The sequence below is a fragment of the Manis pentadactyla genome, chromosome 9 (assembly GCF_030020395.1).
Source record: "Manis pentadactyla isolate mManPen7 chromosome 9, mManPen7.hap1, whole genome shotgun sequence".
Lineage (NCBI taxonomy): Eukaryota > Metazoa > Chordata > Mammalia > Pholidota > Manidae > Manis > Manis pentadactyla.
The window spans coordinates 92,819,197-92,835,168 of NC_080027.1; the positions used below are offsets into that span (position 1 = coordinate 92,819,197).

The 15,972-nt window shown below is 47.8% G+C and overlaps 1 protein-coding gene across 3 annotated transcripts in view; it reads right to left on the reverse strand.

Annotated features, from left to right (window-relative positions):
• Positions 1-220: 220 nt before the first annotated feature.
• The window catches only part of CNIH3 (cornichon family AMPA receptor auxiliary protein 3), a 106,199-nt gene continuing 90,447 nt past the window's right edge, over positions 221-15,972 (reverse strand). For all 3 annotated transcript variants that reach the window (XM_057507818.1, XM_036894483.2, XM_036896840.2), the window contains 3 exons: positions 7,452-7,564; positions 4,268-4,411; positions 221-1,140 (listed from right to left, as the gene is read on the reverse strand). In XM_057507818.1, the coding sequence (XP_057363801.1) occupies positions 1,113-1,140; positions 4,268-4,411; positions 7,452-7,564 (285 nt within the window). In that variant the 3' untranslated portion in view covers positions 221-1,112. The remainder of the gene's footprint in view (positions 1,141-4,267; positions 4,412-7,451; positions 7,565-15,972) is intronic.

The window sequence follows — 15,972 nt, forward strand, 5'->3', positions numbered from 1 at the left end:
GGGCACATGTATAAATAGCCTGTGTATAGCAAACAGAAGAAAAGAAGGGAAGTTTAGAGAATAAGATGAAAAGCATTGTGCCCAACTTAATCATAAAAATCTCAGCCTTGTCATTATTTACAACCCCCTAGCACAACTCCTACCCAAAAGGAGAAAGTGTCAAATGGAATATTCTAAATAAGCTAATGTCCTCGCGTTGAACCAAACAGCACAAATGATGCAGCATCATAAAATGAAGCTATAATTATGTTGTCTCACTTCTTGGCTGCCAGAAGCACACAGCACAGAGCAGCCATTCCAGCATTTTCTGGACTCAGACTGTTTGGGGATCCTTATAAGAAGGTAGCTTTAACTAGTGACCAGGTGATTTGCATTCAGTGACTCTGGGATGGTTTTGGATGTCAATAGAACACAGTTTGTGGTTCTAGACAACACTTTTAACATGTTAATGTTTCAAAACATGTTTTTTTCCCTAAGATTGCCCCCTCTCCAGCTCACTCTCACCCCATGCCTTTGGATATAACTCATCACCAACATTCTGCCCCCACCCCAGCTCAGGCTGTCCCCCAGCGGGGCTCTCGCCAAGCAGAGTGCAGGGGGAGGCCCACCTCCCAGCCCCACCCGTGGAGGTGAAGGGCGTGGCCAGCTCGGCAGAAACACAGGAGTCCTGGGTAGCCCACAACATCCTTGAGGCCTTCAAAGGCACCACAGACTCAGCCTGGATCCTGGGTCATTCCATTCCTTCCCAGGCATCTCCCGGCTTCCAGCCTCCATTCTGCAGTCCAGGAACTCAGCGTGAACTTGCAGGGAGCCAGCGGATGAAGTGGACTCAGGAAGGAGCAACTCTCACTCAGGAGAGGTTCAGTGTTCGTCACCCACTCCCTCCCGCCCCTGGAATGGGAATGCAGGGCTGTGATGTGTGGGGCCACCACATGTGCACTGAGGTGACCAGCCACGGCTGCTGCTTGATTCCAGGTCCCAGTGCACACTGTCTGCCAGTCTTTCACACACAGCCCTGCTCCGGCCCTGCTCCATCACAAGCAGGAGGGGGCTTCTGTGCCTCAGGCCTCTTCCATCTGTCCCAGTCTCAGATGACATGTGTGGTCTTCAAGTTAAGAACTCACTAAAGTGTAGATCATGCTGAATGCAAAAGCAGAGGCAAAGAAGGCATTAGTGGGAGCCCCCAAAACACAGAGGCCGGCCCCATGGCTTCTTTCTCATTGCTGTCATGGGAGCCTCTCAGCTACCCCCTGCTGTTCCCCTACAATTTCCCACAGCATCGAAGTAAACATGTGTTGCAGAGCACATTGTGGCCTTTGGATTAGAGATGTGATCACCTTAAGTGCCTGTTACTACTCTCAGCAGGGTTATGAGCAATTGTAGGGCAGGCCCCTCGGGGTGGGGGTCAGCAGATGCTTTATCCCACCAGCGGCCACATGCTTATGTGACAGCTGTGTCTAGGGGCTCCCAGATCACACTGGATGGCGTGTGAGTGCTGGGGAAATTCTGTCATCGCTATCCAAGGACCCAAATGTGAACACAAACCCCCTGGGCACACGAATTAAGTGAATTCTTAATTGAGTAACTCCCTGGCCCTCCGGTTGCTAATGGAATCGAGGCATAGACATGCATTAAAAGCAAGTGTCCTACCACAAATGTAGTGCACGATACCACCAAGGAAGGAGGGTATCATGCATCCCTGCACTCTCAGAAAGGACTGCAGCCTAAGTCTGCAGGACCAGGAACTTTCTGCACCAAAATATACCACCTTGTCTATTCAGCAGAAGGAAAGACAACCTCTCTTCACATCAGAGAAAGAAAAGAGAACAGTCTAAGAAATAAACCAAAGGAAAGACACTGTTTTACTTCTACCCTGTCCAGCTGCTAAGCCTCTTCAAGAACCTGATGAGGCTCATGTAGAAGAGCAGCTGCTGGGCAGGCGGGACCCACCAGACGGCTGCTGCAGAGGTGGATGGCTGCAGGCAGCAGAGTCAGTGGGAGGGGTGGCAAGGAGCTGCATCCAGCCAAAGCTGCCAAGGCTGAGCTCCATGCGGATGCCCTGCCTTGCTTTACTGTCGCTCACCATTCAATCAGTGTTTATTGAGCACCTCCTGCTTGCTGGGCACACTCTCATGTTGGGAAGTGATGGTGGGTGTGCAGCCCCAGGCCCTGACTCAGCGGAGCATCCAGCCAAGCTGTGGTGGTAACAGGGCTATGGCGTGCGCCCACCATGTGCCAGCACTGGCCAGGGCGCTGCAGGTTCAGAGGCGAGTGGCCAGACGAGCCCCTGCTAAAGGGCCTACCGTAAGCACCTAGCCACAGAGTGAGGGAGATAAGCACAAGGGAGGCAGGCATGACCCAGGTGGCACTGAACTGAACTGAGCTGAAGGACAGACAAGCAGAAAGTCTGGGGCCTAACCAGTTCTGGAAGGATCCACCATTGTCCCCCGCCTGCCCTCCCCTTCGGGCAGACACAGAGCTGCTCTACTCCCTGAATTCCTGCACTCCTCTCCCACGGTGCCCTGGCTGCAGCAGTCACAACAAACCTGAATGAGGGGCAGCCCTGCCTCCATCTCCGTCTGGCCCAAGCTGGACCCCAGGCTAATGCACAGGAGCCAGGAAAGTACCCCTCAGCCTCCTGGCTTTGAGGAGAGCACTGGGGGCAGCCCACTCAGCCTGAGCCTACACAGGGCTGTCTGCAGGTTGTGGGGACAAAGGAAGGGGTTGGGTAGGCCCAAGGTCTCAGCCCCTGGAGAGGGAAAACCTCTATAGGTTTCCCAAGACAGGGACCAGCCCTGGTGAGCTATAGATGCTACGAAGTTCAGACTTGGAGTCAGAGAGACTTGGGCAAATCTGCTGGGTACCTCGGAAATCTCCAGAGAGGCTTCTGAGACCTTCTGGATCCTTATAAGGTAAGGTAGGCAATGTCTAAGGACACTGCATCAAGGAGGAGAAGGGAAGGGGTCCCCCTGAGCCTGACTAGCCCCTGACCCCAAGAAGATGTGTGGGATAACTCTGCATCCCCTCCAAGGCTGTTATTCCCAAGGATGATATCCCCAGGGCCTCTGAGCCTTCCAGACACCAGGGACCTGGCAGAGAGGGCAGGCATCCAGCAGCACCTCCAGGGCAGCCCTTACTCACAGGTGGGATGCCTCACCCCCGAATCCTGAGTCAGCAAATCTAAGTCCATAGATCTGTGTGTTTGAGAAGTAGGCTCTCCTCACCCCTGTTGCAATGCAGGAGGTCCAAAGACCAAACTTCAATTAATACTTTTCTAGAGGTTTCCCAAGACAGCTGGCAGGTAAGAGCTCAGGCTTGGGGGTCAGACTTGAGATGGACTCTCAGCTGTGACACAAGTAGCTTCAACCATGGAAAAATTCTCTGGCCTCCCAGGTTCAGCTTCCTCATTGTTAACATGTGGGCAATGACGGCATTTCACTCATGAATGAGTGAACATATCAAGCTCTTTGCTGAAAGCATGGCTCATTTTAAAAAGTGGGATAAATGCAACTGCTTCCCAGCCTGCCCCAAGCCAACCTGAACCCTGAGGGAGCCTAGGAGTCTTCCTCACCTGGCCACTGTCAGCCAGGCCACTTTAGAGGCAGCAAGGGGACACCGGAGGAATGTCTGCCATAGGAAGAGACAGGATAGCAAGGTGATGGGGCAGATGTTCCCTGAAGAGGAGACGTTTTCAGAAAAGGCAGTGTCTGGGGTGTTGAACCACTAGACAGTCTGATTATAGCTATATGCTTAGCGAGGATGCTCTGAGTAAAGAGGTGGAGTGAGGGAAGACTCCTGAAACAGAAGTGCAAAGTCAGCATGCTTTCCTAATTAGAGGGCTTATGTAATATTGGGAGAACTGTGAATATAAGCAGGTAATGACCCAGCATGCCCCTCTGTGAAGCATGACTGCCACGGGGGTGTCTGCTACAGTACCCAAGAGCTACAGACAGACAGGGGGCAAGGGACGATGTGACTGTGCACTGGGGCCACGAATGCCCTGGCTGGTTGTGCTGTGGAGCTGCTAGAAGCAGAGAGCCCTACGGAGGAATAAGCAACTGCCCTTGGTCAGATGTCTACAGGTGTGGGGAGCTGGTGCATGCCTTGCAGCCCCAGGGGTGCCCCTGGTCGCAAGTGAGGCCTTCTCAGGACCCCCACCTCCTCACTGTTCTTTATTGCCTCTCTCAAGCCAGAGTCAGTGGCATCATGCCCAGCAGGCCACCTCCCACAGGCCGGGTGCCTGAAATTCAGGAGGGCTGAAACTCACCAGTAAAGGTAATAGAAGAAGGAGAGGAGGTAGAAGGCCAGCTTGCACCAGGCCTCCTTCTGACAGTAACTCAGGGTGTCTGCATTCATCACCACAGGTGGGTCGTAGGCCAGTTCAGAACTATCTGCGGGACAGTGGAAATACCTGCACGAGAGAGAACAGGCGTCATGGTTTGGCAGTGTGGGAGGGACATCTGAAGGCATCCGGGCAAGCCCCCTGCTGCGGAACTTCCCTCTAAGGAATGGCTGCTCAACCGTTGTCTGCCTTCTGTGACTGCTGCTCAAGAGCAGCACAGGCCCTAGCTTCTAGCAGGTAGTTCCTCTCAGACTGATCCACTGGTACCGTCATGACTTCCGCCCCATACAAAGCTGCTCTGACAGGAAGAGGACATGCTACCAGTGGTACTTGGGAGGTGCTGGAAGAGCCTCCATGCTCCAGGGTGTGGGACATCAGTGTGGGCACAGGTGTGGGTGCGCGCAGGGCTGCATCCTCACTTCCACGTGCCACGGCACCATTCTGCCTTCATCTTTCATCACTTTGGATTAAACGTGTCCTCCACCCAAGCCCTCTTCTAGAATCCTGAATCCCCTGGGAGGCACGTCCTGTTCCCATGTGACTGTGGCATGGTTCTTTTCTATTGATAGAACGACCCAGAGTGGCACAAAGACCACTCGCCTCAGTGGGAGGGGGCAGCCCAGAGGCAGGCTGGGGAAGCAAAAGCACAGGGCCTGGCAGAGGGGAGAGGGGAGCGGGCGAATGAACGATGTCCCTGGCTCCTCCGCTGGCCCTGTGCACAGACTGCCTCACTAGGGAAGACAGGACTCTGCCTGCAGGGCCAGCCACTGCCTCAAGCTGACAGTGCCCTATGAGCTGCTTTCTGTCCCTCTGATAAAGGTATCGGGAAGCCGGGTACAAATCATGGTCCCTGCAAGGCTGTGGGACAGGCTGTGCCCAGGAACAGGTTGGGGGCCTGACCCAAAGAATTGGCCCCAAGCACAGCCCTGCACTAAGCAATTTGGTCTTCCAGCTCCCCCATCAACCTGTTCAGAGGTGGGCGCTGACATAACCTGTCATAGACACTAAGCTGAGAGGAAATCACAAGCCAGATTCAATGTCGCCTCCAGCTCATAGCCCTTCACCATCAGCTCTCCTCTCCCTCGGGGTGGATATCAGGACCTACTCTGTGCTGAGAACTTGCTCCCAGACCCCCTCATTAAGTGGCAGCAGGGCTGCTGGGGCCACCAGGCTGGCCTTCCTCGGTGGCCATTTACCGCAACTTCCTATCTGTAAAATGGAGATAAAGCCACCTGCTCCATGGGGGCACTTGTGACCCTTATGGGAGGTGACAGATGCAGTCTGCTGCTGTGAGGAAGGGCTCTACAGTCCTACTTTTATTTAGGCAAACTGAGAGCGAGGGCACACAGGCCCTTACTCGGTGACGATCATCACCGGACCAGACCTGCTGGGGGGAGTGGAGATGAAAGAAAGTGGGCGTCTGTGGCTTCAAAGGACATGTCCCTCCTGGTTCCTTTTCCTTTCCTTTCTGAGCACTCATGAATCGCCAGAATTAGGGGACAGTGGCTCCCTTCCTGGACAAACACAAGCACCCCACAGAAGGGCACTGGGGGCCCTACCCTGATCCCTCTGGGGAGCGATGGGCCCGAGAAGCAACAAACCAACCAAAGGTTCACCAAGTGACCCCATTTTGATACCTGGATTGATAGCACTGTATCTAAAGGTCCTTTTCCTTATTCTTTTACAGGGAGAAGAGCCAGCCACTGAGGCAGCAAGCTAGGTGACAACCCAGACTGCTGCCCATAGAGGCAGGGTTGGACCCTGGCCCTGCCATGTCCTAGCTGAGTGGCTCTGGGCAGTGACTTCACCTTAGCGAGCTGCTGTGTCCCAGGTGTAGAGCAGGGAAAGGCCCCCCAACCCCTGCCCCACCCCTGGCTGTCGTAGACACTGGATGAAGTGAGTGAGGCATGGGAAGTCCCCAGGAAGAGCTCTCTGAGCCCCTGCCTAAGCTCGGCCCTCAACCCAGAATGTGCTTTTCCAGGTTTCCCAGCTCCCTTCAGCCAGTTTAATTTCAGTGCTCATTTATCCACACCCCTGAATATATTCCTCACACATCTGCTAGGAGTCTATTTCCCTCTGCCACTGAGATGTATATTTCTTGAGGGTAAAGATGATATTTTACATTCATCTTGGGATCCCCCACAATGCTGGCGTGGAGCATGTGTCCCCTCTGTTTGCTAAACGAAGGAGTCAGGCTCAAAATGTGACTAAATACAGGTATATTTTATAGTAAAATCACAAGGATGGAATATTCTGGGAGATCAAAGCTCTAGGAGCAAGGGGTAAAGGGCAGGTAATTTATCTGCACAACTGCATTCTCTACTACTTTTGTATTTCCCCTCCCTGCCTCTTGTAGCCATATGGTGACTTATTTTATTTTTAAAAAAAATCACATGATCTGATGCCTAGTTTTATCAGGGAATAGAGTATGTAAAATCAGAACTGTCCCAGAAAATCCAGCCCATCTGGTAGGTGTTTTTTATTAAGATACAAGCCACATACCAGAAAACTTCACCTTTTTTTTATGTGTACAATCCAGTGGTTTTTAGGGATGTTCTCAGAGTTGTACACCATCACCAGTATCTCATTTCAGAACATTTTCACCCTAGAGAAAAACCTTGTCCCCATTAGCACTCACTCCCCAGCCCCTGGCAGCCACCAGTCTACTCTCCATCTCTCTGGATTTGTCTGCTCTGGATGTACCATAAAAATGGCCTTTCGTGACTGGCTTCTATCACTTGTAATGTTTCAGGGTTCAGCCATGTTGTGCCATGTGCTAGTGCTTCATTCCTTTTTTTTGCCAAATAATATTCCTTTGCAAGGATAGGCCTCATTTTTTTTATCCATTCATCTGTTGACCAGCATTTGGGTGTTTCCACTTCTTGGCTATTGTGAATAGTACCCTGGATGCTTTTAATATGGACCTGTGAGGCAGGCTGCAGTTAATGGCACCTGTAAGAAGGCCTTCCTTGAGGGGCTGGTGGTCTGAGAACAGCTTGGAAAGAAGACTCTGGAGAAAGAGTCTCCAAAAGGAGGGGATGAGAGGAAGGCACAAGGTGTCCCCGGAGGGCTGCTGCCCCAGAAGAGGAGGGCATCCAGGCAGACTTACCTCCAGAAGTGGTAGAAGAGTAGAGGGACATTCAGCCCGAGGGTGAGCCACTCCTGAGCACACAGGAACATGGTGCAGAAGAGGCTGTGGATGGAGTATTCAGGCAGCACCAGCTGTGGGGGGCAGAGGCACAGCCCGAGTTAGACAGAGGGAAAGTCACCCTGCCTCCACGCAGCTGCCTTCTGCCCAGACGTGGCCTCCCATGTGTAGTGACACAAAGGCCCTCCCTGCGGTGGCACATGGTCACTGCCCCAAGACTGGGGCCCATTCTGGTAAGTCCTGTTTACAGTCCTGGAGCCATGCTTTATTCACAACCCACTGTGGACGCAGGCCCTCAGCACCCAACTCAGCAGAATGGGGTCACCCCAGACGGCATGCAGCCCTTCGGTGTCTGACTGAGGCAGGGCCCCTGGGGAGCACCTGACAGGCTGCCAGGGATCCAATATGCCCTGCTCCTGGTTTCCAGTGCCTGTGTATCCTCCTACAAAACTCCCAAACCTAAAGTGAATATGTGCATTTATTTCAAATATAGGAGAGCTGGGGGAAATTGAGAAACACGATTTTGCTTGATGGCAGGTGAGAAGGAGCCCACGAGAAGGGACTAGTTCTGATTGAAACAAAGAGGAAGTTTCACTACTGGGCGAAGGGAAAGAAAGCCCAGGGTGAGAAGGGGCAGGTGGTGGGAGGTGACCATGGAATACAGGACTCCTCTTCCCCAACCTGCCTTCACAAGTGGAAATGGGGAGAAAGAGCTTAAAATGTTTGAACCCACTGCAAGGGTATTTGCATCTTAACAAAAATCAAAGTGACTGTAAAGCAGAAATTCGGTCCCCAGGCAGCAGTAAGGAGACCAAAGATGCAAATACACCACCTTTCCCAGTCATATGGGAACATACGTGTGTGTGTGTGTGTGTGTTTGGGGGTGGGGTGGAGGTGGGGGGGGTAGTGCCTCTGTGCATTATTTAGACCACTGTGAATGCTTTGGTCCTCTAGCAAGACCTTTCTAACCATCCTTCAAGGCCTGTCTCAAATGCCACTTTGATAGGAGCTCTGCACACCTGCCCACCTCACCTCACCCTGCACTCTGAGCCCCACCACATGCCTTCTGACTCTCACTTATGGGAACTTTCCATAACCCATCCATTACAGAGTCATTACCCTCCTCTACCTCCCAACACACGCAGATCCACTCCGCTATCCTTTAAGCCATCCTGGCCAAACTCTGTGCTTGTCTCATCTCCATTTTCAAAGTCCTATTGAGGCAGGTGATGGTGGGATGCAGGCAGATGAAGTTCAAGACCCTTGTAAATAGCAACAGTCCAATTCAGCCACTTAGTTAGATAGACCTCACCTGCTCCGATTGGTTGTGTCCTATGCAAATGAAGCTCAGTCATTCAAAGGTACAGAGACCTCAGCTGCTCTTTGTAACTGTTGGCCATCTAAAAGGGGCTTCTCACTAGCAGTCTAGGTAAGAAGGAACTCTGTGCTACTTTACAGCAATCCTTGTCTTTTTCTCTTGGCTCCATAGTTGTTTTTACTGCTTCCTTGGTGGGCAGGGGTCACCACTGCATAGCATTTCCCCCATAGGCTGTAGTTTTAACTTCCAAGGGTCCATTTCTTCCTCTCCTGGTGCTTCTTCCCTGACTCAGTCTGGCACACCTTTCTCTCAGTTCCATGTATATTCACCTGCCTGCATGCTTATTTCTCTTTCCTCTTCCAATAAGATGTCACCAAACTAAGGAGCTTTGTCTCCCTTCAGGGTCACTGGAAGTACTCAGCTAAGAGAAGTCTACTCCTGACTTTAAAGCCTGAATCTCTTTCCCTTTTGCCCCCAACCCCTGTTCCTGGGGCCATGGCCAGGGATGGAGTTGAGCCATAGGGATGCTTATGCATGCTCAGGAAGGGCCGCAGAGCTTTCTGAGCACACCCAGGGTTGGGTTGCAGGACCTCCTGTACACACCCAGTGTCAGGCTGCAGGACCCCTGGCACACCTGGTATAGGCCCAGGGGTGATGGGATGCCTCATGTGACCTGCATCTAACAAGTTCTAATTAAGACTACTTGAAATAATAAAAGAAACACTCTGCATGCTAGAAAATATGTGTGTTTTGAAAAGGGAAGTATGAAGAATGGAAATGCATTTTTATTGAGGGTAAAAGAAAGTAATTTTGTCCTAAAGTAAAGCTGGTTATTTAAAGAGGGAGAATTCTGACTGTTAAAAGAAACTTACAGAAGTTTTGTAAAGAAGTAGTAAATAAGGTTTAATATCAAGTACACCATAAGATTAGAATTTGGTTTTCTCTTTGTTAAAAAGATAGAGCCTGCTCTTAATATTGAGAGATCGTGAAGGGTTTTTATTAGAATTTCTCATGCTTAATGTCTCAATCAGGTGTTCGAGTACTAAAGAAAAGAAAATATTTTTCTAACAACTATGTAACCTCTGTATCTGCCTTTAAAATATTTTATTATCATTCTGGTTAAATAGATAACTAAGTATTATTTCATAGTGACTTGTAGTCCTGTTTAGGCAACTGCCTTAAAAATTTAATATTTTTTGACAACTTCCCAAAATGAAATTCAAAAAGGTGCTTTTACCTCTAGTTAACTCTGGGATTTTCCAGACCTCACAGAACAGGGTAAAGTAAGTACCAAACCTGTGGTCTGGGGGAACTCAAGCCCTTCCCCCAACACCAGCTCACCAGCGGGAGGAAGAGAAACTGAGCAAGGAGGGAGTGGAGGCCTGGGACTGCTGAATAACTAGCTCCAGGGATCTGCCCTGAGAGCACATACCTACATTTCATGGTGCTTGTGTGGTACTCTCATGATAACGGGGATGGAAAGCTAAGACAGGCAGAATTCCTGGAGAGACTGAGATTCCAGCCACTTGTGGAAAGCAGGCATCCATATCCAGCTGCTCTGGGACAAAAGCTTATACCTGTGTGCTCGGCCCACTGGTTCAGGCAGTGGAGACAGGCACAGCAGCCGGGAAGCAGGAAACAGCTCTTTCCTCCCCCCAGGCACCAATACCGCTCCCCTGCGACCCCCAACATTGCTTCAGGAGCTGAGCAGCACCAGAGAGCAGAGCTTCTGGACACTAGAGGGCGCCATACAAAAATATGAAATGCCAAAGGAACCTGGTACAGAGTAAAATTAATATAACCCAGGAGCCAAGATGGCGGCATGAGTGGAGCAGCGGAAATCTCCTCCCAAAACCACATATATCTATGAAAATATAACAAAGACAACTCTTCCTAGAATAAAGACCAGAGGACACAGGACAATATCGAGACCACATCCACACCTGCGAGAACCCAGTGCCTCATAAAGGGGATAAGATACAAGCCCCGGCCCCACGGGACCCGAGCGCCCCTCCCCCCAGCTCCCAGCGGGAGAAGAATAGGCAGAGTGGGAGTGAGACGAAGCCCAGGACTGCCGAACACCCAGCCCCAGCCATCTGGGCCAAACTGCAGACACAGTGCGTGCGCGGGGGGCCCTGGATACTAGGGAAACAGGGCAGCAAGAACAGTGAGCGGGTACCGGAGGCCTGGCGCCGGAGGGCATAAGAAAAGCGAGTGGCCCTTTTTTTTGTTTTGTTTTGTTTTGGCGAGCGCTTTTTGGAAGTCTTATAGGGTTAGGGACCTCAATACTAGGGAAACAGGGCAGCAAGACCGGTGAGCAGATGCCTGAGGCTGGCGCCGGAGAATAAAGAAAAACAAGTGGCCATTTTTTATTTATTTTTATTTTTTTAATTAAAAAAAATTTTTTTTTTTTGTGGTCGTTGTTTTGTTTTGGTGGGTGCTTTTTGGAAGTCTTAAAGAGGCACGGCAGGGCACTTAATCCAGAGGTAGAGAATCCGGGGATCTCTGGGAACGCTAATCCCCTGGGCTGCAGGGAGCTCGGAGGCCCCTTACGGAGATAAATAGCCTCCAGGCCGCTACCCCTCCAACGCGACTCCACCATTTTGGAGCAGCTGCCCAAGCCAGGCCACGCCCACAGCAACAGCGGAGATTAACTCCATAGCAGCCAGGCAGGAAGCAGAAGCCCTGTCTGCACGCAGCTACCCAGCACAAGCCACTAGAGGTCGCTGTTCTCCCAGGAGAGGAGGGCCACAAACCAACAAGAAGGGAAGTTCTTCCAGCCGTCACTCGTTCCAGCTCTGCAAACTATTCCTATCACCATGAAAAGGCAAAGCTACAGGCAGACAAAGATCACAGAGACAACACCAGAAAAGGAGACAGACCTAACCAGTCTTCCTGAGAAAGAATTCAAAATAAGAATCATAAACATGCTGACAGAGATGCAGAGAAATACGCAAGAGATATGGGATGAAGTCCGGAGGGAGATCTAAGATGCCAGAAAGGAGATTACAGAAATGAAACAAACTCTGGAAGGGTTTATAAGCAGAATGGATAGGATGCAAGAGGCCATTGATGGAATTGAAACCAGAGAACAGGAATGCATAGAAACTGACATAGAGAGAGATAAAAGGATCTACAGGAATGAAACAATGTTAAGAGAACTGTGTGACCAATCCAAAAGGAAGAATATCCGTATTATAGGGGTACCAGAAGAAGAGAAAGGAAAAGGGATGGAAAGTATCTTGGAAGAAATAATTGCTGAAAACTTCCCCAATCTGGGGGAGGAAATAATTGAACAGACCACGGAAATACACAGAATTCCCAACAGAAAGGATCCAAGGAGGACAACACCAAGACACATAATCATTAAAATGGCAAAGATCAAGGACAAGGAAAGAGTTTTAAAGGCAGCTAGAGAGAGAAAGGTCACCTATAAAGGAAAACCCATCAGGCTAACATCAGACTTCTCGACAGAAACCCTACAGGCCAGAAGAGAATGGCATGATATATTAAAAGCAATGAAACAGAAGGGCCTTGAACCAAGGATACTTACTGTATCCAGCACGACTATCATTCAAATATGATGGTGGGATTAAACAATTCCCAGACAAATAAAAGCTGAGGGAATTTGCTTCCCACAAACCACATCTACAGGACATTTTACAGGGACTGCTCTAGATGGGAGCACTCCTAGAAAGAGCACAGCACAAAACACCCAACATATGAAGAATCGAGGAGGAGGAATAAGAAGGGAGAGAAGAAAAGAATCTCCAGTGTATATAACACCTCAATAAGCGAGCTAAGTTAGGCAGTAAGATACTAAAGAGGCTAACCTTGAACCTTTGGTAACCACGAATTTAAAGGCTGCAATGGCAATAAGTACATATCTTTCAATAGTCACGCTAAATGTTAATGGACTGAATGCACCAATCAAAAGACACAGAGTAATAGAATGGATAAAAAAGAAAGATCCATCTATATGCTGCTTACAAGAAACTCACCTCAAACCCAAAGACATGTACAGACTAAAAGTCAAGGGGTGGAAAAACGTATTTCAGGCAAACAACAGCGAGAAGAAAGCAGGGGTTGCAGTACTAATATCAGACAGAATAGACTTCAAAACAAAGAAAGTAACAAGAGATAAAAAAGGACACTACATAATGATAAAGGGCTCAGTCCAACAAGAGGACATAACCATTCTAAATATAAATGCACCCAACACAGGAGCACCAGCATATGTGAAACAAATACTAACAGAACTAAAGGGGAAAATAGACTGCAATGCATTCATTCTAGGAGACTTCAACACACCACTCACCCCAAAGGATAGATCCACCGGGCAGAAAATAAGTAAGGACACAGAAGCACTGAACAACACAGTAGAGCAGATGGACCTAATAGACATCTATAGAACTCTACATCCAAAAGCAACAGAACATACATTCTTCTCAAGTGCACATGGAACATTCTCCAGAATAGACCACATACTAGGTCACAAAAAGAGTCTCAGTAAATTCCAAAAGATTGAAATCCTACCAACCAACTTTTCAGACCACAAAGGTATAAAACTAGAAATAAATTGTACAAAGAAAGCAAAAAGGTTCACAAACACATGGAGGCTTAACAACACACTCCTAAATAATCAATGGATCAATGACCAAATTAAAATGGAGATCCAGCAATATATGGAAACCAATGACAACAACAACACTAAGCCCCAACTTCTGTGGGACACAGCAAAAGCAGTCTTAAGAGGAAAGTATATAGCAATCCAGGCATTTTAAAAAAGGAAGAACAATCCCAAATGAATGGTCTAATGTCACAATTATCGAAATTGGAAAAAGAAGAACAAATGAGGCCTAAGGTCAGCAGAAGGAGGGACATAATAAAGATGAGAGAAGAAATAAATAAAATTGAGAAGAATAAAACAATAGCAAAAATCTATGAAACCAAGAGCTGGTTCTTCGAGAAAATAAACAAAATAGAGAAGCCTCTAGCGAGACTTATTAAGAGGAAAAGAGAGTCAACACAAATCAACAGTATCAGGAACGAGAAAGGAAATATCACGACGGACCCCACAGACATACAAAGAATTATTAGAGAATACTATGAAAACCTATATGCTAACAAGCTGGGAAACCTAGGAGAAATGGACAACTTCCTAGAAAAATACAACCTTCCAAGACTGACCCAGAAAGAAACAGAAAATCTAAACAGACTAATTACCAGCAATGAACTTGAAGTGGTAATCAAAAAACTACCAAAGAACAAAACCCCTGGCCCAGATGGATTTACCTCGGAATTTTATCAGACATACAGGTAAGACATAATACCCATTCTCCTTAAAGTTTTCCAAAAAATAGAAGAGGAGGGGATACTCCCAACCTCATTCTATGAAGCTAACATAACCCTAATACCAAAACCAAGCAAAGACCCCACCAAAAAAGAAAACTACAGACCAATATCCCTGATGAAAGTAGATGCAAAAATACTCAACAAAATATTAGCAAACCGAATTCAAAAATACATCAAAAGGATCATACACCATGACCAAGTGGGATTCATCCCAGGGATGCAAGGATGGTACAACATTCGAAAGTCCATCATCCACCACATCAACAAAAAGAAAGACAAAAACCACATGATCATCTCCATAGATGCTGAAAAAGCATTTGACAAAGTTCAACATCCATTCATGATAAAAACTCTCAGCAAAATGGGAATAGAGGGCAAGTACCTCAACATAATAAAGGCCATCTATGATAAACCCACAGCCAACATTATATTGAACAGCGAGAAGCTGAAAGCATTTCCTCTGAGATCGGGAACAAGACAGGGATGCCCACTCTCCCCACTGTTATTTAACATAGTACTGGAGGTCCTAGCCACGGCAATCAGACAAAACAAAAACATACAAGGAATCCAGATTGGTAAAGAAGAAGTTAAACTGTCACTATTTGCAGATGACATGATACTGTACATAAAAAACCCTAAAGACTCCACCCCAAAACTACTAGAACTGATATCAGAATACAGCAAAGTTGCAGGATACAAAATCAACACACAGAAATCTGTGGCTTTCCTATACACTAACAATGAACCAACAGAAAGAGAAATCAGGAAAACAACTCCATTCACAATTGCATTAAAAAAAAAATACCTAGGAATAAACCTAACCTAAGAATTGAAAGACTTATACTCTGAAAACTACAAGTCACTCTTAAGAGAAATTAAAGGGGACACTAACAGATGGAAACTCATCCCATGCTCATGGCTAGGAAGAATTAATATCGTCAAAATGGCCATCCTGCCCAAAGCAATATACAGATTTGATGCAATCCCTATGAAACTACCAGCAACATTCTTCAATGAACTGGAACAAATAATTCAAAAATTCATATGGAAACACCAAAGACCCCGAATAGCCAAAGCAATCCTGAGAAAGAAGAATAAAGTAGGGGGGATCTCACTCCCCAACTTCAAGCTCTACTATAAAGCCATAGTAATCAAGACAATTTGGTACTGGCACAAGAACAGAGCCACAGACCAATGGAACAGACTAGAGAATCCAGACATTAACCCAGACATATATGGTCAATTAATATTTGATAAAGGAGCCATGGACATACAATGGCGAAATGACAGTCTCTTCAACAGATGGTGCTGGCAAAACTGGACAGCTACATGTAGGAGAATGAAACTGGACCATTGTCTAACCCCATATACAAAAGTAAACTCAAAATGGATCAAAGACCTGAATGTAGGTCATGAAACCATTAAACTCTTGGAAGAAAACATAGGCAGAAACCTCTTAGACATAAACATGAGTGACCTCTTCTTGAACATATCTCCCTGGGCAAGGAAAACAACAGCAAAAATGAACAAGTGGGACTATATTAAGCTGAAAAGCTTCTGTACAGCAAAAGACACCATCAATAGAACAAAAAGGAACCCTACAGTATGGGAGAATATATTTGAAAATGACAGATCCGATAAAGGCTTGACGTCCAGAATATATAAAGAACTCACATGCCTCAACAAACAAAAACAAATAACCCAATTAAAAAATGGGCAGAAGAACTGAACAGACAGTTCTCCAGAAAATAAATACAGATGGCCAACAGACACATGAAAAGATGCTCCACATCGCTAATTATCAGAGAA